Source organism: Micromesistius poutassou (assembly GCF_964030765.1).
Source record: "Micromesistius poutassou genome assembly, chromosome: 11".
Classification (NCBI taxonomy): Eukaryota; Metazoa; Chordata; class Actinopteri; order Gadiformes; family Gadidae; genus Micromesistius; species Micromesistius poutassou.
In genome coordinates this window covers 980,107-1,002,046 of record NC_140281.1, presented here as the reverse complement: position 1 = coordinate 1,002,046, position 21,940 = coordinate 980,107, and the positions used below count along the sequence as shown (strand labels likewise).

General features: G+C 49.2%; 2 protein-coding genes across 3 annotated transcripts in view; one reads left to right on the top strand and one right to left on the bottom strand.

The window, feature by feature from the left end:
- The first annotated feature begins 1,094 nt into the window (after positions 1–1,094).
- On the top strand, positions 1,095–17,997 carry csnk1db (casein kinase 1, delta b). Of its 2 annotated transcripts, XM_084475517.1 has the most exons (10): positions 1,095–1,593; positions 5,752–5,862; positions 6,229–6,377; positions 7,313–7,541; positions 7,847–8,017; positions 8,157–8,305; positions 8,784–8,955; positions 11,876–12,015; positions 12,850–12,920; positions 15,069–17,997. In XM_084475517.1, the coding sequence occupies exons 1-9, from the start codon at positions 1,518–1,520 to the stop codon at positions 12,880–12,882; spliced, it is 1,230 nt and encodes a 409-aa protein (XP_084331643.1). In that variant the 5' UTR covers positions 1,095–1,517; the 3' UTR covers positions 12,883–12,920; positions 15,069–17,997. The 2 variants fall into 2 exon arrangements, with proteins under 2 accessions (XP_084331643.1, XP_084331642.1); XM_084475516.1 differs by lacking the exon at positions 12,850–12,920.
- Positions 17,087–21,940, bottom strand: part of slc16a3b (solute carrier family 16 member 3b) — a gene marked incomplete at its 5' end in the record, with an annotated part of 5,876 nt that continues 1,022 nt past the window's right edge. The window contains 9 exon segments of the mRNA XM_084475667.1: positions 17,087–19,616; positions 20,402–20,582; positions 21,265–21,305; positions 21,308–21,424; positions 21,427–21,447; positions 21,450–21,584; positions 21,587–21,626; positions 21,629–21,675; positions 21,678–21,890. Of these exon segments, the coding sequence (XP_084331793.1) occupies positions 19,309–19,616; positions 20,402–20,582; positions 21,265–21,305; positions 21,308–21,424; positions 21,427–21,447; positions 21,450–21,584; positions 21,587–21,626; positions 21,629–21,675; positions 21,678–21,890 (1,103 nt within the window). The 3' untranslated portion in view covers positions 17,087–19,308.

The following is a 21,940-nucleotide window of genomic DNA, read 5'->3' as shown; positions in this document are numbered from 1 at the left end:
AATAAAAATATGAACACATTGCGCATGCCTGGCCAGATGAGGACACGCTGAGAATAGGATCCCATTGTTGTATAGAGAGGGCGTAGATTCTCGCCGTTTTAATTAGTCTGCAATTACAAAATTCAAGTCTGGGTCGATACTACTATACTATTACTATCCCTACTACTGCGTTTCCACCGTGCACTTTTAGTTTTGTTGACAACACAAAAGCCCTTATTTTCATGTGTTTTGCACAAGGCTCCTCCCACCTCGGCGAGGAGCATTGTGGTGCACGTGCGACGAGGATTACCCAATCTAAACAACAACAGGCTGCCATGTGAGTGGCCGGAACGCTTCAACGATTGGTCCATATTTGACCAATCGCAAAAATTGTGAGAACGATTTACACTCATGGGCGTGGTTCCTTTTATATACTATATGAGGACAAGAAGCGACTGCACATGTTTATCTTGGTTATCCACCTCTTTATTTTATGTGTGTGGCACACAGTGTGTGTGGAATTAATGTCAGTTTTACATAAACTCGTAGTTTATGTATTGTTGAATGACCCATTCAATGCAAGGGTATGGATCACGCTGGCCATTGTCTTATTCGTTTATGGAACTACCTATGTAACTTTAACGAATCATTTTTATATTCCGCATGTATAACACAAAAAAATATAATAGATAAAAGATAAAAGATAAGATAAAAATAGAATGTCGCATCTATAAACGGCCTAAATATGCTGCATTTAATTTTGTAATTTTAAACACTTTGTTCTATTTGCAAAAATGCACCGTTTGTTTACTACAATGCACTACCCATAATCGTACGTACACTAATATATGCATAAGGTAACAGAATATGTGTAAACAAAACTGTATTTGCACATGGCTGTCCTGTTTTTATTTGATATGCACTTTTCTCTCTCTCGCTCCCTCTCTCTCTCTCTCTCTCTCTCTCTCTCTCTCTCTCTCTCTCTCTCTCTCTCTCTATCTATCTCTCTATCTCTCTCTCTATCTCTCTCCCCCCCCCCCCTCCCCCCGCCCTCTTCCCTCATTTGCATATAGTTGCTAGGGGAAGTGACGTCAGAAGCATATGACAGTTATCGCTGTGTGGAGCAACATCCTATGCAAAGAATCGGACGGTATTTCGGTGGCGTACCCCATTCGCAAAAAATCCGACCCCATCCTGCCTCAAAACGGGGGAAAATGACACCGAAAACAGCCAGATCATAAACTTCACATCCGTGGCTCTCCGGAAACATCGATATTGCGATGGTTTAAGGATTTAAACCATTAAAACGGAATGGTGAAAGCTGGACGGCCGCAGAAGAGACTGAGACTAGGATCCGGAGAGGAGGGGGCAGTGTGAATAAAGGGGGTCGGTTGTTGTAACCCAGTTCAGCGAAAGGTGCAACGTTTGACGAGGCAACCCGACGACTACTATACAGCACGAAATAATATCGTTCATTTACCAGGGGGGGAGAAACCGAAGCTGTAGACGACAAAAACATTAAAAAAAAAAAAAAAAAAATGGAGTTGAGAGTAGGGAACCGATACAGACTGGGGAGGAAGATCGGGAGCGGATCCTTCGGAGACATTTATTTGGGTGAGTAATGGTTCAACCTTCGCTCGGTGTTTTGACTGTCTCCCCCCCCGGTGGATCGATCCGCTGCTGGGATCATTCGGTATCGGCCCCTGGTATCGGTTCTGCGAATGCAGTTCGCGTCAACGTCCACACCGCCGGGCTCCTCTTTGGTGGACGGGGACGAAAACCACACGAAGGAAGGAAGGTTAGGTCAGGCGAGCTAGTCCCCCTGGTCCTAAACTAGACATAACCTAGTCCCTCAGTCCTAACCTAGTCCCCCAGTCCTAACCTAGACATAACCTAGTCCCCCCAGTCCTAAACTAGACATAACCTAGTCCCTCAGTCCTAACCTAGTCCCCCAGTCCTAACCTAGACATAACCTAGTCCCCCCAGTCCTAAACTAGACATAACCTAGTCCCTCAGTCCTAACCTAGTCCCCTAGTCCTAACCTAGACATAACCTAATCCCCCAGTCCTAGCCTAGTCCTCCTAAGCTAGTCCTCCTAACCTAGTCCCCCAGTCCTAACCTAGACATAACCTAATCCCCCATTCCTAGCCTAGTCCTCATAACCTAGTCCCCCAGTCCTAACCTAGACCTCATAACCTAGTCCCCCGGTCCTAACCTAGTCCCCCAGTCCTAGCCTAGTCCTCATAACCTAGTCATAACCTTGTCCCCAGTCATAGCCTAGTCATAATCCTAGCCTAGTCCTCCTAACCTAGTCCCCCAGTGCTAGCCTAGTCCTCATAACCTAGTCCCCAGTCCTAGCCTAGTCCTCCTAACCTAGTCATAACCTTGTCCCCCAGTCATAGCCTAGTCCTAACCTAGTCACCTAATCCTAACCTAGTCACCCAGTCCTAACCTAGTCCTAATCCTACCTTAGTCCTAGCCTAGTCCTCCTAACCTAGTCCTAATCCCAGTCCTAGCCTAGTCCTCCTAACCTAGTCCCCCAGTGCTATCCTAGTCCTCCTAACCTAGTCCTAATCCCAGTCCTAGCCTAGTCCTCCTAGCCCAGTCCTCCTAAACTAGTCATAAGATAGTCCTCCTAACCTGGTCCCCCAGTCCTAACCTAGTCCTAGCTTAGTTCTCCTTACCTAGTCCCCAGTGCTAACCTAGTCATCCTAACCTAGTCCTAATCCCAGTCCTAATTTAGTCCCCCAGTCCTAGCCTAGTGCTAACCTAGTCCTGGCCTAGTCCTAATCCAGTCCTAACCTAGTCCCCTAGTCCTGGCCTAGTCCTAATCCCGTCCTACCCCAGTCCTAACCTAGTCTTCCTAACCTAGTCATCACCCGTCCTACCCTCGCCCTCCTAATCGAGTGCCCTCTCCAGACACCCATGTGTCCCCCCTCGGATGTGTCCGCCTATGGTGCATGTATCGTAGGGCAGATATCCCTCCGTGGACGGCCTGTACTCTGTGTTGTCACCGTGTCTCACCGGTTCACCCCCCTGTTCACAAACGACCAGGGGTTTGAGAGGTCTGTTTCGTGATCGGTAGTAGCTCGTTTCGTCGTTTTGCAGACGAGGCTGGCTATAGCTCTTGCTTGACCCATGCTAAGTAGATGGATTTGAGTCGCCTCGGTTGCCTAACCCGGTGCAGGCAGGCAGAGCCAGTGCCACAGTGTTTGCTTGCAGCTCCCTGCCATCTGTCATCTAATTCCGGTTCTGAAGGGCAGCAGAAAACATGAGCGAGCAAGCCAAGCAGATCTGTCCTGTTCTCCGGGCAATTCTTGCAGCCAAGTCGTTTTTTTATTTATATTATTATATATTTATAAATATTTTTGGAGCACCTCACTTATGCGAGATTACCACTGTTAATCCGTTGAACGCGATTACGATTCGGTAAAACAAATACTGTGCAGCAGACTAGTTTGTCCAGTTCATGAAGTCCTCCCCGTTAAAATTAACATGTTCAAATGTAGCACTAACTAATGTTTACATTCAGTTATGTAGTGTTGTCTGTCTTCTATTGTATGCATTATCTTTCCACATTCAGCCCATACATGCTATGAAGGCGTATGCACTATAGCTTTCTGTACAGGACTGTGTTGGTACATAGACTATGTTCTCAAGTGTAACGTTACGTTAAATATAAACCGACTCTTTATAGCTTGGCCTACTCAATGCAAACTAACCAGTGTGTGAATAGAAGGACCGCATTGTTTCCATGAACGACATCACCCTTGTTAACAACTGACATGTTTGTGTTCCAGTTGTTAAAATGTTGACCCAGCAAAATATATCGGTTTTTCTTTGGGGGAAACCTAGAGCATTGTTCCCGTCTTTGGGTATTTAAGTAGACCAGCTGACAAAACAAACAAAGCAAGCAGACCTGCATTGGGGACCCTGAAAAAGTGCAGCTGTGTTTCGCTTCCTTATGTAAGGTGACTTATAGAAACTGTGTTTCCAAAACATGTGTTTGTCTATGGCGTCTGCTCGGACTCTGCTGAGCTTTTGTCAGTGTACACTTGTTTTCGTTACAGGCCAGTAGCTCCACCCTCCTGAAACCCTCCGTGCGCTAGTCCAACATGCTCGTTTTATTGAGATTCCTGACTGAACTACAGCATGTGTTGTGTAACTCAAGACTCAAACGGGCTATCTTACATCTGTGTCCTCCTGTAACATAGGCCACTTATGTTATTTTATACATGTTAACAATAACAACAAAGTGTTATTGTTTTTTTAAAAGCATTACATCGTTATCGTATGAATGTCTGCCGTGCCAACTTATAAAACCATAAACCAACCAATTGAGTACAAAACCAACAGCAATTACAAGTAGACTGGAGCATTATGTGGTGTGTTCTTTGTTTCTTGTCCTTAGGTTCCACTTGTCTGTCTGACTGTCTGTGTTTTAGGACTATTGACAGCTTTAACCTCAATAGTTCCCCTTTTTTTGCATTGCATTGCAGTTGGGTGTATGAAACAACACGCACGCATATGAAATGAGTCTCGGCGTGTTGAGTGATTGCACCCAGGGGTGTGGCGTGTCAGGACCCTGATCGGTAAATATTGCCACTGGTGGCAATATTATACTGCCCTGCCCTCCAGAGACGGCAGACTTTGTGTTTGTGTTTGTGGGTCTTCTCTTGAAACACACCCAAGTGTAGCGCACAACATGAAATATGAATCCGTTTTGATTCAAGGTATAGAAGTGCACCAGTATGGACACGACAAATCAAGTAAATATAGATTGACTGCGCTGGGGCTGTGGCAGACATGAATACAATGGACAACAAATACAACTAATGTTACAATTCAGGAACAGGAAGTGACGATCAGACTATTGACGGTTCTGTGAACAGGGTCCATTGTTGTGAATGTATGTCAGGGCTGCTGGTGTTATTTAGGCCTGTGTGTACGTGTACATTTTTTTTTATCACAAAAAGTAAATACTTGAATTTACGTCGTTTTTTTTCAAAGCCATCAAAGCTATCATCGGATGATGGTCTATATTAATCTTTCGGCGTTTTTCTTTTTCCTTCGAGAAAAATAGTAATATTATAGTTATATAATAGTTTGAATGACTGATTGCGTCATGGGTTCATTTCCCCACTATGGGTCATCGTGCTAAGTTGTCCATCGGGTTCTGCGACTGTTTTCTGAAACTGGCTTGTCCAGGCCAATCTGCCTGGAAGCCCGTGTAGTGGTTGTTATTAGTCAGCTTTCCAGCATTGTTTTGTTGCTGTCGTGCAGGGATATGCCTTGACACGTTCCGCCACGCAACCTTCCATAAGTCATTCAGTAGAGAATGTGGGTCTATCTCTTGGCTGCTAATGATTAATTTCACATTATATAGGAAGCATGTGCCTCCACTTGTCTCAACATGTATGACACCCAACCGCGTTGAGTAGGGATGTCACAATACCAGAAATTTAGTAGTAGATGCCAATACCAGTGATATTCCATGATTCTCGATACCCAATTCGATACCACGGTCAAAAACAAAACAATAAATCCCATGTACTTTATTTATTTAAAACATTTTTTGTTAAAAAACGAGTACCGTCACGTTTTTTGAATTTTGGTATCGACTTAGTACCGAAGTATCGGTTCTCGTGACATCCCTAGCATTGAGTAGTATAGTTCCGTCATACTTTCAGTTTCCACTGGATATTCGACATGTGCAGTCCTGGTCCGGTTGTCTGCGGTAGCACTAATCATATACCCTGTGTCCGTTCCCAGGCACTGATATTTCCGTCGGTGAGGAGGTTGCCATCAAGCTAGAATGTGTGAAGACCAAGCACCCCCAGCTCCACATCGAGAGCAAGATCTACAAGATGATGCAAGGAGGAGGTGAGCTGTCAAGTCACACAGTCCCTTCTCACACGTCGGTTCACATCACGATGCATAACTCGTCTCCGGTACAATGTGCTTCACGATGCATAACTGATCTGTGTACCGCTACGCGTTGTACACCATCAACACTGCCGATTACCCCCCTTTTTGGAAGGTGATTCATAGCCTGTGGTTTAAATATAATTAATATGAGTATCGAGTGATTCAGTGCAGAATAGCTCTGAGCTATATAGAGCACAGCGTTACGGACTGATGCTTGATATAGATATCATAATGAATGGATCTCTGCGTCTGCTCCATTGAACCTTGGATGTCACTGACCCCCCCCCCCCCCCCCCCCTCCTCCTCTCGATCCACCTGCAGTGGGCATCCCCATAATCAAGTGGTGCGGCGCGGAGGGCGACTACAACGTGATGGTGATGGAGCTGCTGGGGCCCAGCCTGGAGGACCTGTTCAACTTCTGCTCCCGCAAGTTCAGCCTGAAGACGGTCCTGCTCCTGGCCGACCAGATGGTAGGGACTCGCTCACAGTGTCACCTCCCCGGCGCTGGGCAAAACCACCTGGAGCTGTCAGAGCTGGTTACCTTAGGAGAATTCAAAGTAATACTGAAGGACAGAGGGAAGCTGGTTCTCTCGATAAATGCAACTGCTTGTAAATTCATATTTTTGATGACATATTTTTTGATGATTGATTGGAGCCTGAATGTGCTCATATCCTGTATCAGAAGTGAAACCAGTTCGAGGGACACCCCAGTGAGGGCTCCGTCCTCTCCCCCTGGATGCGGGCAGAGCGACAGGCGCCGTGTGGCTGTCATATAACGGCAAATGAATGTTATCAAAACGTCCAAGGGCACAGACCAGCCATCATAGTATTAACTTGAGGATAAATGAGTAATGAATTTAGACGGATAAAGGCCTGGCCTCTTCCATCTGTGTATGGTGGTGATACAGCGGGCTTGTCAGTGACGGTATTATTAAATCGCAAGTAGAACAAAAAACAAGCAAGCCATTTTTTGGGTGTGGTAGAAATGCTGGTTGTTTTATTTGGCTCAGACTGGATCTTGAAACATTTTGGATACAAATTCCGACATTTTTTTGTCTGGTATTTCATTAATAATAGCTTTATGTTCTTCCTGGGTATTCCTGTTAACTATTTTCTAATATAGGAGAGAACTGCTTCACGTGTTGTGTAACATACAGTCTCTTAGAATCACAGAAAAGTGGGACCACTTCTTCTTACGTTATTGGTGCGATTCTGAAAAACAACGTTTATGGTCCAAATTGCCCTCTTTTTTTTTTTTTGGTAGAAAGTTTCTGTTTCAGACCTATTGCTTCACAGCACAGTGAAGCAACGCTATAACCGAGCATTCCCCTTTTTTCAAGGACTTTCTTTTCTCCAACGAACCTCGTCGCCTTACTCCTCTGCCTCCTCCTCTGTCGCCCCACAGATCAGCAGGATTGAGTACATCCACTCCAAGAACTTCATCCACAGGGACGTGAAGCCCGACAACTTCCTGATGGGCCTGGGCAAGAAGGGCAACCTGGTGTACATCATTGACTTTGGCCTGGCCAAGAAGTACCGCGACGCCCGCACGCACCAGCACATCCCCTACCGCGAGAACAAGAACCTGACCGGCACCGCCCGCTACGCCTCCATCAACACGCATCTGGGGATAGGTAGGGTCGCTTTCACCACTCTGGTCACTCGTGTGTGTGTGTGTGTGTGTGTGTGTGTGTGTGTGTGTGTGTGTGTGTGTGTGTGTGTGTGTGTGTGTGTGTGTGTGTGTGTGTGTGTGTGTGTGTGTGTGTGTGTGTGTGTGTGTGTGTGTGTGTGTCCATGGAAGTATTTAATCAAGGGTTCTGTTTTGTTGTCAGTGCTGAATTTGCATACCACCCGGTCACATGTGCCGGATAGGATCATTGTTGGCGATATGATGAGAGCTTTGTATAGTTACTTTGTCCCGTCTGCTGTGCCTCTACAGAGCAGTCCCGTCGTGACGACCTGGAGTCTCTGGGCTACGTCCTCATGTACTTCAACCTGGGCTCTCTGCCCTGGCAGGGCCTCAAGGCCGCCACCAAGAGGCAGAAGTACGAGCGCATCAGCGAGAAGAAGATGTCCACGCCCATCGAGATCCTGTGCAAAGGCTACCCCTGTGAGTGCAATGCCTGACTCTGTGTCGCTCGGACTGGACCAGGACTCGGCAGTGTCTGGCCCTGATATAAAGACCCCCTTTGAGGATCGTGAATTTGAGTCCTAATGGCTTTTGCCAATTCTCTCTTTTCTTCTTTTAGCCGAGTTTGCCACCTACCTGAACTTCTGTCGCTCCCTGCGTTTCGACGACAAGCCAGACTACTCGTACCTGCGGCAGCTGTTCCGGAACCTGTTCCACCGACAGGGCTTCTCCTATGACTATGTGTTTGACTGGAACATGCTCAAGTTTGTGAGTATAAATAACCTCGACGTGTGTATTTTTCCGGGCGCAATTATGATGATATCTACCCGTCTGAATATATTAGGTATTCCCGACATTATAAATGTCTTGTATGCAAATTCACAATGAATGTCACACAACGCCAGTTCTTCCCCGTGAAATTATCTCCTCTCAATGGCTTGATGTCATTCAGGAGATAAGGACAACGGAACGACTGACTTGTGTGTTAGGTTTGAGGGTAGGTCCGTATGCTAAAAGATGGCGGAAGTGGATACTTTACTTGGACAAATTATAAGGACACTTGCTCTCACCCTGTGATTTTAAGTGTAAGGCAGCTACTTGAACTGTGCTTATTTTATTTTATGTATTTTGTCTTTTGGGATGCATCACGTTTTCCCCAAAAACTCAAGTAAAAAAGATTTCAAGTAAAAAAAAAAAAAAAAAAGAAAGTATCTCCTCTCAAACCCGTCTTTTGCTGCGTGCCCAGGGAGCCAACCGCGCCGCGGAGGAGGCGGAGCGAGAGCGACGCGACCGAGAGGACCGGCTGAGGCACGGCAGGACCCCGGGGGCACGGGGGATCCCTGCCGCTCCCGGAAGGCCCCGGGGCACACAGGAGGCCGGAGCCCCCCCCACACCCCTAACGCCCACCTCACACACCGGTCAGTGGCGTGACAGACCGCGGTGCGGGGCTTTAGTCGACTGGGACTAGGAATGTGGAACGTGCAACTTCACTCCAGTTCAGTTTGTGTGAAGGCTTTGCTATTGAGGACGTCGTCAGACAACCGTATGGGGAAAAAAAAAAAAAAAGTGTTTTGTCTCACTGCAGTATGTGCATCTTATTTTTCTTTTACTCACCTGCCAATGTTTGTAGCAATCCGTTACATGATTTATAAATCTTTCAACAATTCAATTATGAAACCGGTCCAACCCGTGCTTTTCACCGTAGTCGAGGGCAACGCTCCATACTGCCTGCTTTTCTGTCAACATGTGCGCTGAAGGCCAAGCCGTCCCCGGAGCTGTTCATCTTTAAAGGTCATACGGTGCTTTTTCGGCTTTTCCCCTCGCTTTATACTGTTATGTGGCCGTATGTTTTACGTCTTTCAAGCTAGAGAAATTGGAAGTCCGAGCCAGGGCGAGTGTTCGCACCCGCTGAGAACAGCCCCTCAATATGTGTGCATGGAACGACTCGTTTGCGCTCAAACTTTACTTCCGTAAAAAGCTGGCGGTGTTGGGTTAGCTGCCATGGCGAGACGTGATGACGTGAAGAATGAGTTACAGTTCATTTCGACCACACCCTCCGCAGTACAGCCCGTTCGCCTCATAGCGTTGAGAACTGGGCACCGAGCGATGCAGGATGTTGGCCTCGGTTAGTCCTCCACAGGCGGGGCACCCACTTTGTTGGCCCAACCTGGACCCTAAGGATCACGACCTGTAAGTATGCTTTATTAGTATTAGTCGATTTTTTTTCTTTTTTAAACAAGGTAGCTACTAATGAGTGTTAGGCCACAGTCCCATTTCTCTCCCCTTAACGAGAACACTTGCTCTGAGTGCCCTTAGCTGCAAGTCAGCTCCTGAGCTGGCTAGCGTTCAAGGGTTGTTGTTTTTTTGTTTTTTGTTGTTTTTTAAGGGAAAAACAGCACTCCGCCACTGCTCCCCTTGGTAGTATTGGGACACCCTACCCCTTTGCGGGAACATGCAAGATCTAGGGTTAGGGCTCAAATCTAGGGGAAGGGGGAGAATTGGGACAGGGCCTTAGTCGAGTCTGTCGTAGCTGAGCGGCACACCCAGTGCAAGAGATACCGAACGTTATTGTGTGTAACGTATTGGTTAGTCAGCTGTTACGTTAGCTCACGGCTAACTTCCTAGCTCCCGTCATTGTGCGCTTATGTTCTGGTTAATCAGCTGTAGCATTATTCCTCGGCCAACTGGCTCCCTGAAGTTATTGTGTTGAGTTGGATTCATGATTATTCAAGCTGTAATGCTATTATGCCGTAATGCTATTAGGCCTTGTACATGGTCACGGCACATACTCGATACGAGAGAATCACTAAACAATGACCAAATAACACATTCAAACACCACGATAACGTTCCTGTGCTTCAAATGGTTCATCGACCTTTGACCTTCTATAATTGTAGGTTGCGCTTGGCGTTCATTGGCCTACAATGAAAGGGAGGACCGCAAGCTGCAACATCGGCAGGACAAGCTGTCTCCAAGGTCGTGTTACCGAAGTCCAGGAAGGGGAAAGGCACCTCAAAGCCAACCAAAAAGCCTACATACTGTCCAGATAGATCAGGAAACTCCTGGCGTGTCTGGAGCACCACACACACACGACGGGATGACCTCCCGGACGTTCTGTCCCAAGTAGAACCAGCTGACGACACCTGGAGAGGATCTGTAGAAAACCGTGTTTACTGTGTCTACACAGAGATGCGTCTGTGAAGTGTTTGGACATTTTCAATACATTTATTTATTTATGGTCTGCCGAAACGTGACCCGTTTCAATTTTATTTTAGACAGTTCTCATCAGTATCTCAGTATCTCATTACATGTAATAAAAACATACCCTTCTCCTGCCCCGTTTCCTCAGAGGTTCATAGTCCGCTCTAAGGACGTTGTCTATGTTCTGCAGGCTGTATGGATTCAAGCAGATAGGTTTTAGGTCTGGTTGGTGCACCACGCATGTAGGGTGGGCTGAAAGCTGCTTCATTCGTCTTACAACCTAATAAGGAAAAGTGCTGAACAAGAAATAAGTGTTTTATAATAAAGCAAATAAGGCAACATCATTGCATAGGACATATTATTGATCCAGGATGCAAAATGAATTTCAAATACGATGGTGGACTAGTTCATACCAAACGGCAGGTACAGCGACTGTACTAATCACAACAGCTGGATGCACGAACGAGCGCCAAACAAGCAATCTTAGCCTTATTCGTAGCGTTGAAGATTTAAAAAACAAAAAGGGCAATGTAGTAATTGATCAAATGTATAGTTATAAAATATATACTTTGGGCATTTAATGAACACACGGTTGTTATCTTATGTTGTAAAAAAAATGTGTTACATCTGAAATGTAAGGGCTCTGGCTCGAACCGGCAATGTTTACAACTTCTCGGTGGTTGTGAGTTTGCCGATAAGCGTTTGACCAATCACAGCAGACTGGGCGTTCTGACCAATCACAGCTGACTGGGCTACTCGGGAGGGGGGGGGCCTTAAAGCGACATGATACAAACCGGAACGATTTTGAAAGATGCTTAAATTGGTTTTGATCATCAGTGTGAGAATAATAAGACAATAACTTACAGGCATGTAACCCTATTCTAGTAGTACCCCCCCCCCCCCCCTCCTAAATGCAATTATGAACCCTAAAAAAAAAAAAAGCATATGGGATCTTTTTTTTTTTTCACGCACCAGTTCCGGGTGCAGGTACAACGTGCCTCATTCACCGGCGGTGGGTGGGAGTAGTATGGCTATACAATATTATAATATGTATATAATATATAATATGTAATGGCTGTACAGGTGTCTGACGGTCGACCCCCCCCCCCCCCCCCTCTCTCTCTCTCCTCTCCGCAGCGAACACGTCCCCGCGCCAGGTGTCCGGCATGGAGCGCGAGAGGAAGGTGAGCATGAGGCTCCACCGGGGTGCGCCCGTCAACGTGTCCTCCTCCGACCTGACGGGGCGGCAGGACGCCTCCCGCATGTCCACCTCACAGGTACACGCGTCCCCCTCCCTCGTCGGCCCCTCCGCTCGGCCCCTCCGCTCGGCCGGCCGCCCCCCCCCCCGGCAAAACACACACACCCAGGCGCTGAAACGATCACCCACCGTGGCTTTTGTCAGTGTTGAGCCTCAGCCTCGGTTGCTTTGACAATATGCAAATGTCCCGTGCCGTCGTGTATTTGGTTATTTCCCTCTATCGCAGTTTGGTCTCAAAGGGCTCTCACAGCCCCCCGAGGTTGTAACGCCGAGTTTTGACTGCGACTGAAACGGTCCTCATGTATGTAGCGCTTTTAATCCGAAGCGCTTTACAGTTGTTGACTGACACACTCACCCATTCATGCACACACACACACACACACACACACACACACACACACGGCGGAGTCAGCCGCCAGCGCGTCAGGAGCAGTCAGGGTGAGGGCGTCTCGCTCAGGGACACCACGACACTCACAGCTAGGAGGAAGGAGGAATGCCCCCGACATGATTTTTTAAAAGACACTTTTAAGCAACAGCAGGAATGGGAATCCATCTGCCTGTTAGGTCACCAAAACCAGTGGAGATGTCAGAAACCCTAGCTCCGAAGACACCTTTTTTTTTTTTGATCCACTCATTGTCCGTCGACAGGATCTTATTTTAAAAGGAAGAAGCCCTGTATGTGTTGAACAAGGTTCACCAGGCAGCCGAACGGACCAGAAAAACCATTGAAGACACATGGCAGTTAGTCCTCACACCGGTCGTGTCTGGTCGGATTAACTCTGGCTTCTGACTTGACATATACAGCCTTCTCTCTCCACCCTCCCCACCCCCCCCCCCCCCCCCCCAACCTCAGAATAGCATTCCCTACGAGCACCATGCCAAGTAGACGCTCACCAAGTCCTTGTGTGACTGCAGCCGCGCTGGGTGAGTCCCATACCTGAAGCACTGCTCCCAACACTCCTCTCCTGCTCACCGCCCCCCCCCACCCCCACCCCCAGGCCTTCAGAGTGTTCCTCAGGTTGCAACGGCTTCACTCCCGCTTCCTCCGAACTGGTTTGAAGCCACAGCCGGAAGGCCCTTTTTTTTTTTTTTTTTTTACAGCGTTTTCATCTGCAGGATGAATTTACCTTCTGTCTGGGACGGTCAGTTCCAGCTTCTTGGTAAAAAAGCTGTAAAAGACTTGCGGGTGTTTAGTGTTGCAACCTGGGTTCTGCGGGTCGGGCAGCCTGACTTCCCATTTCCTGTTCGACTTGGGTGTTGTTTGGCAGCAGCCGATGTCATAGGATCTCAATATCGCAATTGCCACACACACAAGTTTTGTGTGTCATTGTGCAACGTTTGCACAATGTTAAAAAATCGCCAGAGCGTCATCAGTGACGTCTGGCGAGTGAGTCCCGACGCCCTGGCGGTTTGGCTTTTTTTTTTTTTCGTTTTTTTTGTCCCTTAACGCAACTTTTGATAAATATGTTGGACGCGTAACGAGCCAACGCAGTTGCGATGTGCACAGCCCGCCTCAAACGCACAGTAAGAGACGGCAGAGTAGCGGTCTGTCTCGCCGTACGTCATTTAACATTCCCTAAAGTCGAGCCAATCGGAAATCAACCAGCACGTGTTTTACAGTTGATTGTATGACATCACCTTTGCGCCCATCAAATCCATTTCCCCGTTGATCCACGGTGAGCCGAGCGAGCAGACGGGACGTTGTCCTCGTGAGGCGTGAGGCAACGCCGTCAGAAGTGGCGTGACCAAGGCACCGCAGTGTATCAAAGCCCTAGCCCTGACCCCCCCCCCCCCCCCCCCCCCCCCTCCCTTCTTCCCCCACGTGTGGAACTCGTGCCCCCACCCCCTCTTGATCCACACTGTGGCTTGTTGCTCGTGCCGTTGGTCTGATGCCGGCTCAAAGCTCAGCGCTCTTCTCTCACATGGCAGCCCGGCTTCAAAGCACACGCACAGCATTCACGGCAAGCCACGCATTTTTATGCCGTCGTTGCGCTGATGGCGTGCTGAACCACAGCATTCCCTTTGCCGTGGCTTGTTTTTTTAGCGTAGGTGTGTTCATGCAGAACGCGTCCTGCCTTGGCTGCATCCAGACCGTTGTGTGTGTGCGCGTGTGTGCATGGTGCAGCACACTGCAACCCCCCACAGCATGGCACTCAACCAAATGTTTAGGATGGTGTGGAATATTAGAAACCCGTGTGTACCGTCAAATCAAATCGGTCTGTGTGTGTGTGTGACTTTCCCCCTCCCGTGTCTTGCGTTTTAGACGTCTTATCAACCTATTAATGTATGATCTATTTTCCTGTTTTTCATTTCTTTCCATTTAAAGGGGGCCTACTGTAGATATACATCCTTCCCCGCTCTTACTCACCCTGGTACTCATTCGGTTAATATTCCAGATGGTCACTCACCGTGGAGTCACCTCCGGAGTAAACAGGGCTGATTCGACACGAGTGGTTCCCCTCAGACCCAGGACGCTAACCACGGTGGTTTATGTTGCACGGGGGGGGCGAAGCGATTCCAAGATGTCTAGGAGGAAGGCGAACCGTCTGCTGTGCAATTCCCAAATGAGATATAAAAAAAGGAAATCTCTGAACAATCTCCAGAGAGACCGGGGGGGAGGAGGTGGGAAGCTCTACCACGTTGAGGCGCTGGATGGCTCACCACAGAGCATGTTTTATTACATGTTTCAGAATCATAGTTTGGCGGACGCTTTAATAATTCAGGGCTCCGATATTGCCCTACAAAGAGTAACTGCGCAACGGGGGGAAAACCAAGAAATAGGGGTTCAAAGGGTTTTAACTGGCCAGCCAGATGGGTTGTAGGTGTATATATATACGGCATATTGCGGCATATAACATAACACGAAGCCAGATTTAGGTCTGAAGCTTTGTCACGAGATAAAACGCACGGGCCGTTCAAGTTTAGTCATAACCCGATTTCGCCCCAAAACGGTAGTTACTGCGGCCAGGCTCTGGCCAGCGGGACAGGCCCCCTTTAATTAGAACGACGGACTCAGCAGCCCATCGCTGCAATGTTGCTCACATTCACGGTGTTGTCTTGTTTTCTCTCCAGATGGTGGCCGGCGTGACTCCGGGTGGTCTCCACTCTTTAGCTCCGCGATGAGCCCCTCACCCCTACCCCCCTCACCCTCCACCACACACCCCCACCCACCTCCACCCCCCACCACCACCACCACCACCACCACCCGCTCTGCAAGCGGACCACACCCTGCTCATGTAGCAGCAATCAGACGACACACAAATATACTGCTACTGCTAACTCCAGCTCTCATTTGAAGCCAGCTGCTGACTCGGCACAATGTCTGTCTATGATCTATTTCTTGGCCTCGTGTTCCCCCCCCCCCCCTGCTTTTCAGATATTCCTGCCTCCCCCTTTGAATAGATCACAGCCTCGTCGTCTCCACCCCCCCCCCCCCCCTCCCTCACTGTAGGGGGGGTCTTGGTTGCTAGACCTAGAACGGCAAAACCCTTTTGATAAAATGTATTGAGGACGTAAAGGACGGCTCTCTCTTTGTGTTCCTCACTTTTACTACGGGGAGAAGATTTGCAGAACCCTTCGCGGCAGGTGGTCCCCCTCCACCTCCAGTCGGGCTTAAGAACCGCTCTGCCCCGACCTGTAGTCCACACGCTCACACACAACGCAAAACACACACACACACACACACACACACAGCTGTCCTCCACCGTTACGTGTCCTGACGCGCACGCTTCGTCAGCGAAATGTGCGCGTTCGGTTCCTGTTCCTACTGCTACTGAACATGTGGGGGGGGGGGGGGGGGGGGGGAAACACCCGATGCATAACACGCTTTTACTTTTTATTTTTTTTACTCGGCGGTAACTTAAATCGAGTGGAAGCAGCAGCTTCTATTTCCTGTGGGTACATTTTGAGGTGTGATGCTTTTATTTTGAAGGTGTGTGTGTGTGTGTGTATTTTATTTCCTCACATTGACTACAGGCCCGGGGCGCTTTTCATTCAGTTTCTGTCGGGGTTTAATTTTGCAGCCGCTGGTGCAATACTTTTTCGATAGCTTACGTCCTTTATAGGAGACTAAACAAATCCTGCTTTGCATGTTTTAGGACCCACCCCACCCCACCCCGCGCGCCCCCCTCGGTTCACCAGCGGTCGGGGGGGAGGGGAGGGGAGGGTAGGGTGGGGGGTGGGGGTGATGAAGCTAACCCGGTCTCCTCTAGTCTTCTTATTGGTATCCTGGGTCCAGGTAGATATTAGTGTATCGGCCGGGTTTTTTTGTTTTTTTTTCTGGAATCTCATGGTCAGTGATGTCACCAGCCGACCGCCCACCCTACCCCACCCTACCCCCACCCTCCCTCGGTTCAACCATCGACTGAGTCCCCCACCCCCCCACCCCCCTCCGCGCTCCCAGTGTCCGGTCGAGGAGAAGTGCACTTTACAAAGGAGCCCAGGGGCCGCGTTCAAGACACTTGCATTTGATGTCTGCTCACTGTTGTACAGATCTACGTTTTCATTCCCTCGTTTGTATGATTTTTAAGCTGTGAAATATCTGTAATATAGATGTGTACATGTCTCTCTTTTTTTTTTTTTTTCTTTCGCCCCCCCCCCCCCTCCCCCCTTTTTTTTGTCTTAAAAAAAAAAAAGGCATTGCCCTCTTCGGCTGAATCCATGCAACTTGGCTGGTGGTGGGGGTGGGTGTGGGTGGGGGGGGGGGGTTAAATGCAGGGGTAGTTTGTTTTGCGTCATGATACAAGTGGCTCCACCCGCAGTAGTTTTGTCGTGGACGCGTCATGAGGCCACATAGCCAGGGCTGTGAGTTAACACCCCCGACGCAGAGGGCCCCTTCCTCCCGTATGTAAACCAAACTAACGTCGTCCTTTTTAAGGAGCGCCTTGCAGTTTGACATTCGCGGTTAATTAACGCCGGGGGGAACGATGTATCAAATTGTTAATTGTCTTAATGTACTTGAGATACAGCCTGACTCGTTTTTTTTTGTAATTCAACGTGCACGGAACTGCGTGAACTTTTGCAATACGAAAAAGGACTCAAGCCGTGATTCTAAAAGTGACAATATTTTAGCAATTGATTTGAACCATTTTCCCCCCACGCAAAAAAAAAATGACCCCGGTGGTGGCAACATGCATGTGGTACTTTAGAGGATCAATAAGTAAACCCCAGTTTTAGCAGGAAACTCCACCCTGGAGATTCAAAAAGATGCCACCTGGAAAAAGCCGTGAAAGGTTTTAGGAAAAACAAACACTTTGGCTTGTGTAGCAGTGAGGGGGAGCCCGTTTTATCAACTGAAAGTGTTTTGGGGGTTTACTTAAATGGAAACATTAGTATTGTATAGTCCCTGGTTACCTGCACATAGAGGTAGAAACGGATCTGGTATGAACGGCCACAGCCAGCTCACCACTAAATGGACGAGGACGAAGACGAGGCACCCGTTGCTTGACAAGAATCTTTTTGTTTCTCTTTGTCCGTTTTTTCAAGCAAAGAAAATAATGCGACTCCAGAAAGTCATTGTCTGAATCTTTTATTTCTTTCTCCTTGGAGGAAAGGTCCCGTAAAGGGATCGGATGAGACCTACACGGATGTGGCGAATCACGGAGACCCCGGGGGGCATTCAAAGCATTATAAGTGTGTTGTTCACAAATTTCTATTGAGTCAAGAACTACTACTAATACTTGACAGGTTTAAGCCAGCAAACTAGTTTGGTCGAAGGGCGGTTTGTATTTACCCGGACTTGTATGGGAACCAGCCAGTCTCCTGAAGCTTTCTACGCCTTTCTGACCATGTCCTCAACCGTGGGACGCCTGTTGAAATGGAGCCGCGCTGCTCTTCATTCTTCCCCTTAAGGGATCATTTTGACACGCGGTCGGTTCGGCTGGCCATGCAACAAGTTATGTTTATCCAAGGTACCGGCTCAGTAAGATCTACTTTCTCTTTGTATTTGCCACTGTATTTGTGTACTTTAAAACCTGTAAATAAATTAAGTACTTGTACCTTTTTTTTTGTTGCACTTCTTGTCCCACACCGACCACATATGCTGCTGTACTCTGTAAGAACTGAGTGTGAAGAAATATCGTTTTATTCTGTTCAGTTTTTTATTTTTATTTTTTTTTGGTGAGGAATCATGACCTGTAATTCGTTAGGGCAGTCGACGCTGGCGTTCATTTCCACCGTGCATTAAAAGCACATCTGGCAGAGAGGTCTTCTTTTTCGTAACAATCACCCGTGGGTCATCGAATAGGGTGCAGTTCAATATGAACGAAAGGGGCCTTCTATTCCTTACAATGGTCTTGAACTGAAGGATTATAGCATAGTCATTATCGTGAACACCGTCTACAATGAACAACGAACATCGCCCGTTTACTGACCAGCCGTCACGTGCAACCTATTCACGGGTAGTTAATCAATATTTCACCACAGCTGCGTGTCGTGTCATTGACGTCGAACAGTAAAGTACCCTTGTGTGTGTTGCAATTCTCAATGCCATAACCAGACAACATCAAAGTTCCTTGCAAATGTCCCAACGATGACAAAAAACACGACCACACACACACACGTCACGTCAACAGCAGCATCAGTACAAGTGCAATAATTTAGAGGAACTTGATAGCCAAGGACACGTGAATTAAGCAAAGTTATTAAAATAATTTAGGTTTGATCAGCACACATGCCTTAATAGACACAATTGGACACAAGTAAAACACCATCACTGCACTGCAAAATACCAATTTGATAGCACAATGCGTGGCAAAATAACAGTACTGCAGCATGTAGAGCCCCTGTGGTTAGCTAATTGCCCACTAACCACAGGAGTGGACAGAACCCACTATTGATTATAAAACACTTTGGTTGTTAACTGTAATGCCCAGCCTTATTCACAAGTGGTATCTGAACGTGACAACATAACAGGCGAGGCGCTACACGCCTCCATAATAAAAGTTGACACCGAAACAGTATCCGAAGAGTAGCGTTACAGAAAGAGAAAAAAGGCAGAAATGGAAAAGGCGACCAGTGAGGGAAGATCGAGTGAGCAAAGGAAATGTGCCCAAACTGTGCAGATGTGAGTCCAGTCAGTGACTTGGTGTGTTTTTGTGTGTTTCTTACAGTGTGACACCTCTTAACATAGAGCACAAACAGAACACACAGTAAAGTTTTATTCTCTCTTCTCTCTCTCTCTCTCTCTGCCCAACCCGTGTCTCGCCTAACCCTGGCGCTTGGCGTTCTCTCCTCGAATGTCCTCGTTACCAGGGCGACTCCTCCCTCCCTCCCTCCCTCCCTCCCATCTCCGTTGCGTCCTTCAGACACTTCTTCAGACACCGTTCTCTGGCTTCACCTCGCCGTCCATCTCCGTCTTGCCCTCGTCTTGGTCCTGGCTCTGGGGGCCGCCGCCGCCGTCCTCCTTCTCCTCCGAGCGCGTCTCCTCGTGGTTAAGCCCCTCCTTTTCGCAGGCGCTCATGGCCATCTCCAGCCGGGCCTCGGGCTCCTCCTCCTCCTGCGTCGTCTTCTTCTTGAGGCAGAAGAAGTTCCCCAGGGAGATGATGAAGGCGGACACCACCACCTCGCACCCGGCCAGCAGGAACACGTACATGTAGTTGTGGGTGGCGTCCAGCAGACGTCCTGGGGTTGAAAGCGTGCGTGAGAGAGAGAGAGAGAGAGAGAGAGAGAGAGAGAGAGAGAGAGAGAGAGAGAGAGAGAGAGAGCATTAGTCAGCAGTAGCAGTAGTACTAGTACTAGTCATCAGTTTGACAGATTGACTGCATTTATATAATAGCGCTTTAAAAATATTGCCTGACATTCACCCACACTCGTGCACACATTAAAAGGTCCCGTGACGCGCGCCACCAGGTGCGAGTGTGATGAGCCGTCACGAGCCCCGTTTTGGAAATCTGCCCCTTATGACATCACAAGTGGGCGTGTCCACCACCTAGATGTGTCGCTGGACGGATCAGTCTACCCGGTGGACCGTAGCCCATCTGTCCGTCACACATCTAGGTGGTGGAGGACACGCCCACCTAGATGTGATGTCATAAGGGGCAGATTTCCAAAACGGGGCTAGTGACGGCTCATCACACTCACCCCTGGGACCTTTGTCACACCCCGACGGCGGCGTCAGCCGCGCAAGGCGACTCGCCGGCTCGTCGGGAGCACGTTAGGGTTGGGGTTTCTCTCGCTCAGGGGACACCTCGACACGTCTAGGAGCTAGGAGGAGCCGGGGATGGAACCAGCAACCTTGCGGGTCACCAGCTCAACCCTCAGCTCTTTCTGCCTCCTGAGCTAACGCCGCCCCCCGTCGTTGTGCCTATCCACGTGGAGGCAGGCAAGGATTTGACTGCATTGTACCAACAACAACAACAACAACAACGTAACCAAAGGGGGGGGGGGTTTCTGCGTTATGCGCTGACCTGCGCCGGGGGGCCCCAGTAGCACGGCGATGGCCTCCATCAGCAGCACCAGCCCGATGGCGCTGGAGAACTTCTCCGTCCCCACGATGGCCATGAGAACCTCGAACTGCAGAGCCCCCACCATGCCGTAGGAGATGCCGAAGAAGATGCAGAAGAACACCAGCCCCAGGTAGTCGGTGGCCTGTGGGGAGAGCAGCAGCAGGAGGAGGTCGCAGTGAGTCGGGGGGGTGGGGGGGGGTTAAGGTAGACTGGGAGTCCAGACCCACGTCTAGAGAGCTGTAGGGTCTGGTGGCAACGAGTGATGAGAACGGCCCGACTCGAGGGGGCGGAACCAAGCATGCATTTGAAAATATCACTGCACGACAATTGGATAACACTACGGCCAATCAGAGGAATACAAGGGGTGACGTATCCAGACCAGCGGAGCGAACCGATAAGATAAGACTCCGGCCGTATCCGGTCGGTAAAACAGCAACGCTTTTGGCCCCCGCCCTATATCAGATACACCGATGTGATTGGTTAATGTGCTGGGCCAGGGGAATCGGGGAGTGAGTGTTATTGCTCGTTTTCCAGAGTGACTCGCTGAGCAAATTCAAATTGTGCTCTCGCCAGAACTCTGGATTTCCAGGGTAGGGTTAAGGCACAAGTGCCGATCCTTAGGAGTACATCCGATTTATTTTGATATTATTATCATATTTATTTTCATTATTTTGATTTAAAAAAAACGTTCACCACCACAAACATAATCGCATAACCATGGCCCGGCAGCGCTGCAACACCGCCCCTCCCCCCACCACAAGAGACCGCCAAACCCCACACCACGCCCCCCCCCCCCCCCCCAAAAAAAAAAAAAAAAGCCTCACCTGTGAGCCCACGATGTCGGTGACTCCGTTGAAGATCATGCGAAGCTGAACAGGTAGACGCAGCGGGGGCGCACCCACTTCAGCCCGGCGATCACGCCGCAGATGGGCCGCGCGAACATGTCCACGAAGCCCAGCGTGGTGAGCAGCAGCGCCGACTTGTGTCGGCGTTGCCCAGCTCCTTGCGTAGCTCACCACGAACACGGGCGGCACGAACAGCCCCAGCACCATGACGGACGCCGCCACCGTGTAGATGAGGAAGCCGCGGTCCCGGAACACGCTGAAGTCCAGCAGCTTCGTCTTCTTCTTGGCCGGCTGCGGCGCTCCTCCTCCTCCTCCTGGATCTCCCCGCCGCCGCCGCCGCCGCCGCCGCCGTCTTCTTCTTCTTGGGGGGCAGCAGGGGCCTCATGAGGCCCCGCAGGCGCAGCAGTTGAGGAGGATCCCGCCCAGGATCATGAACCCCCCCCTCCAGCCGTACTGGTACTGGAGGTACTGGCCCAGCGGGGACAGGCAGCACAGCGCCACGGGGCTGCCGGCCGCCGCCAGGCCGTTGGCCAGGGGGCGCTTCTCGCTGAAGTAGCGGTTGAGCATGATCAGAGAGGGCTGGAAGTTCAGGGCCAGACCCAGGCCTAGAGGGGGAGGGAGGGGAGGGAAGGAGGGGGGGAGGGAGGGGGAAGAG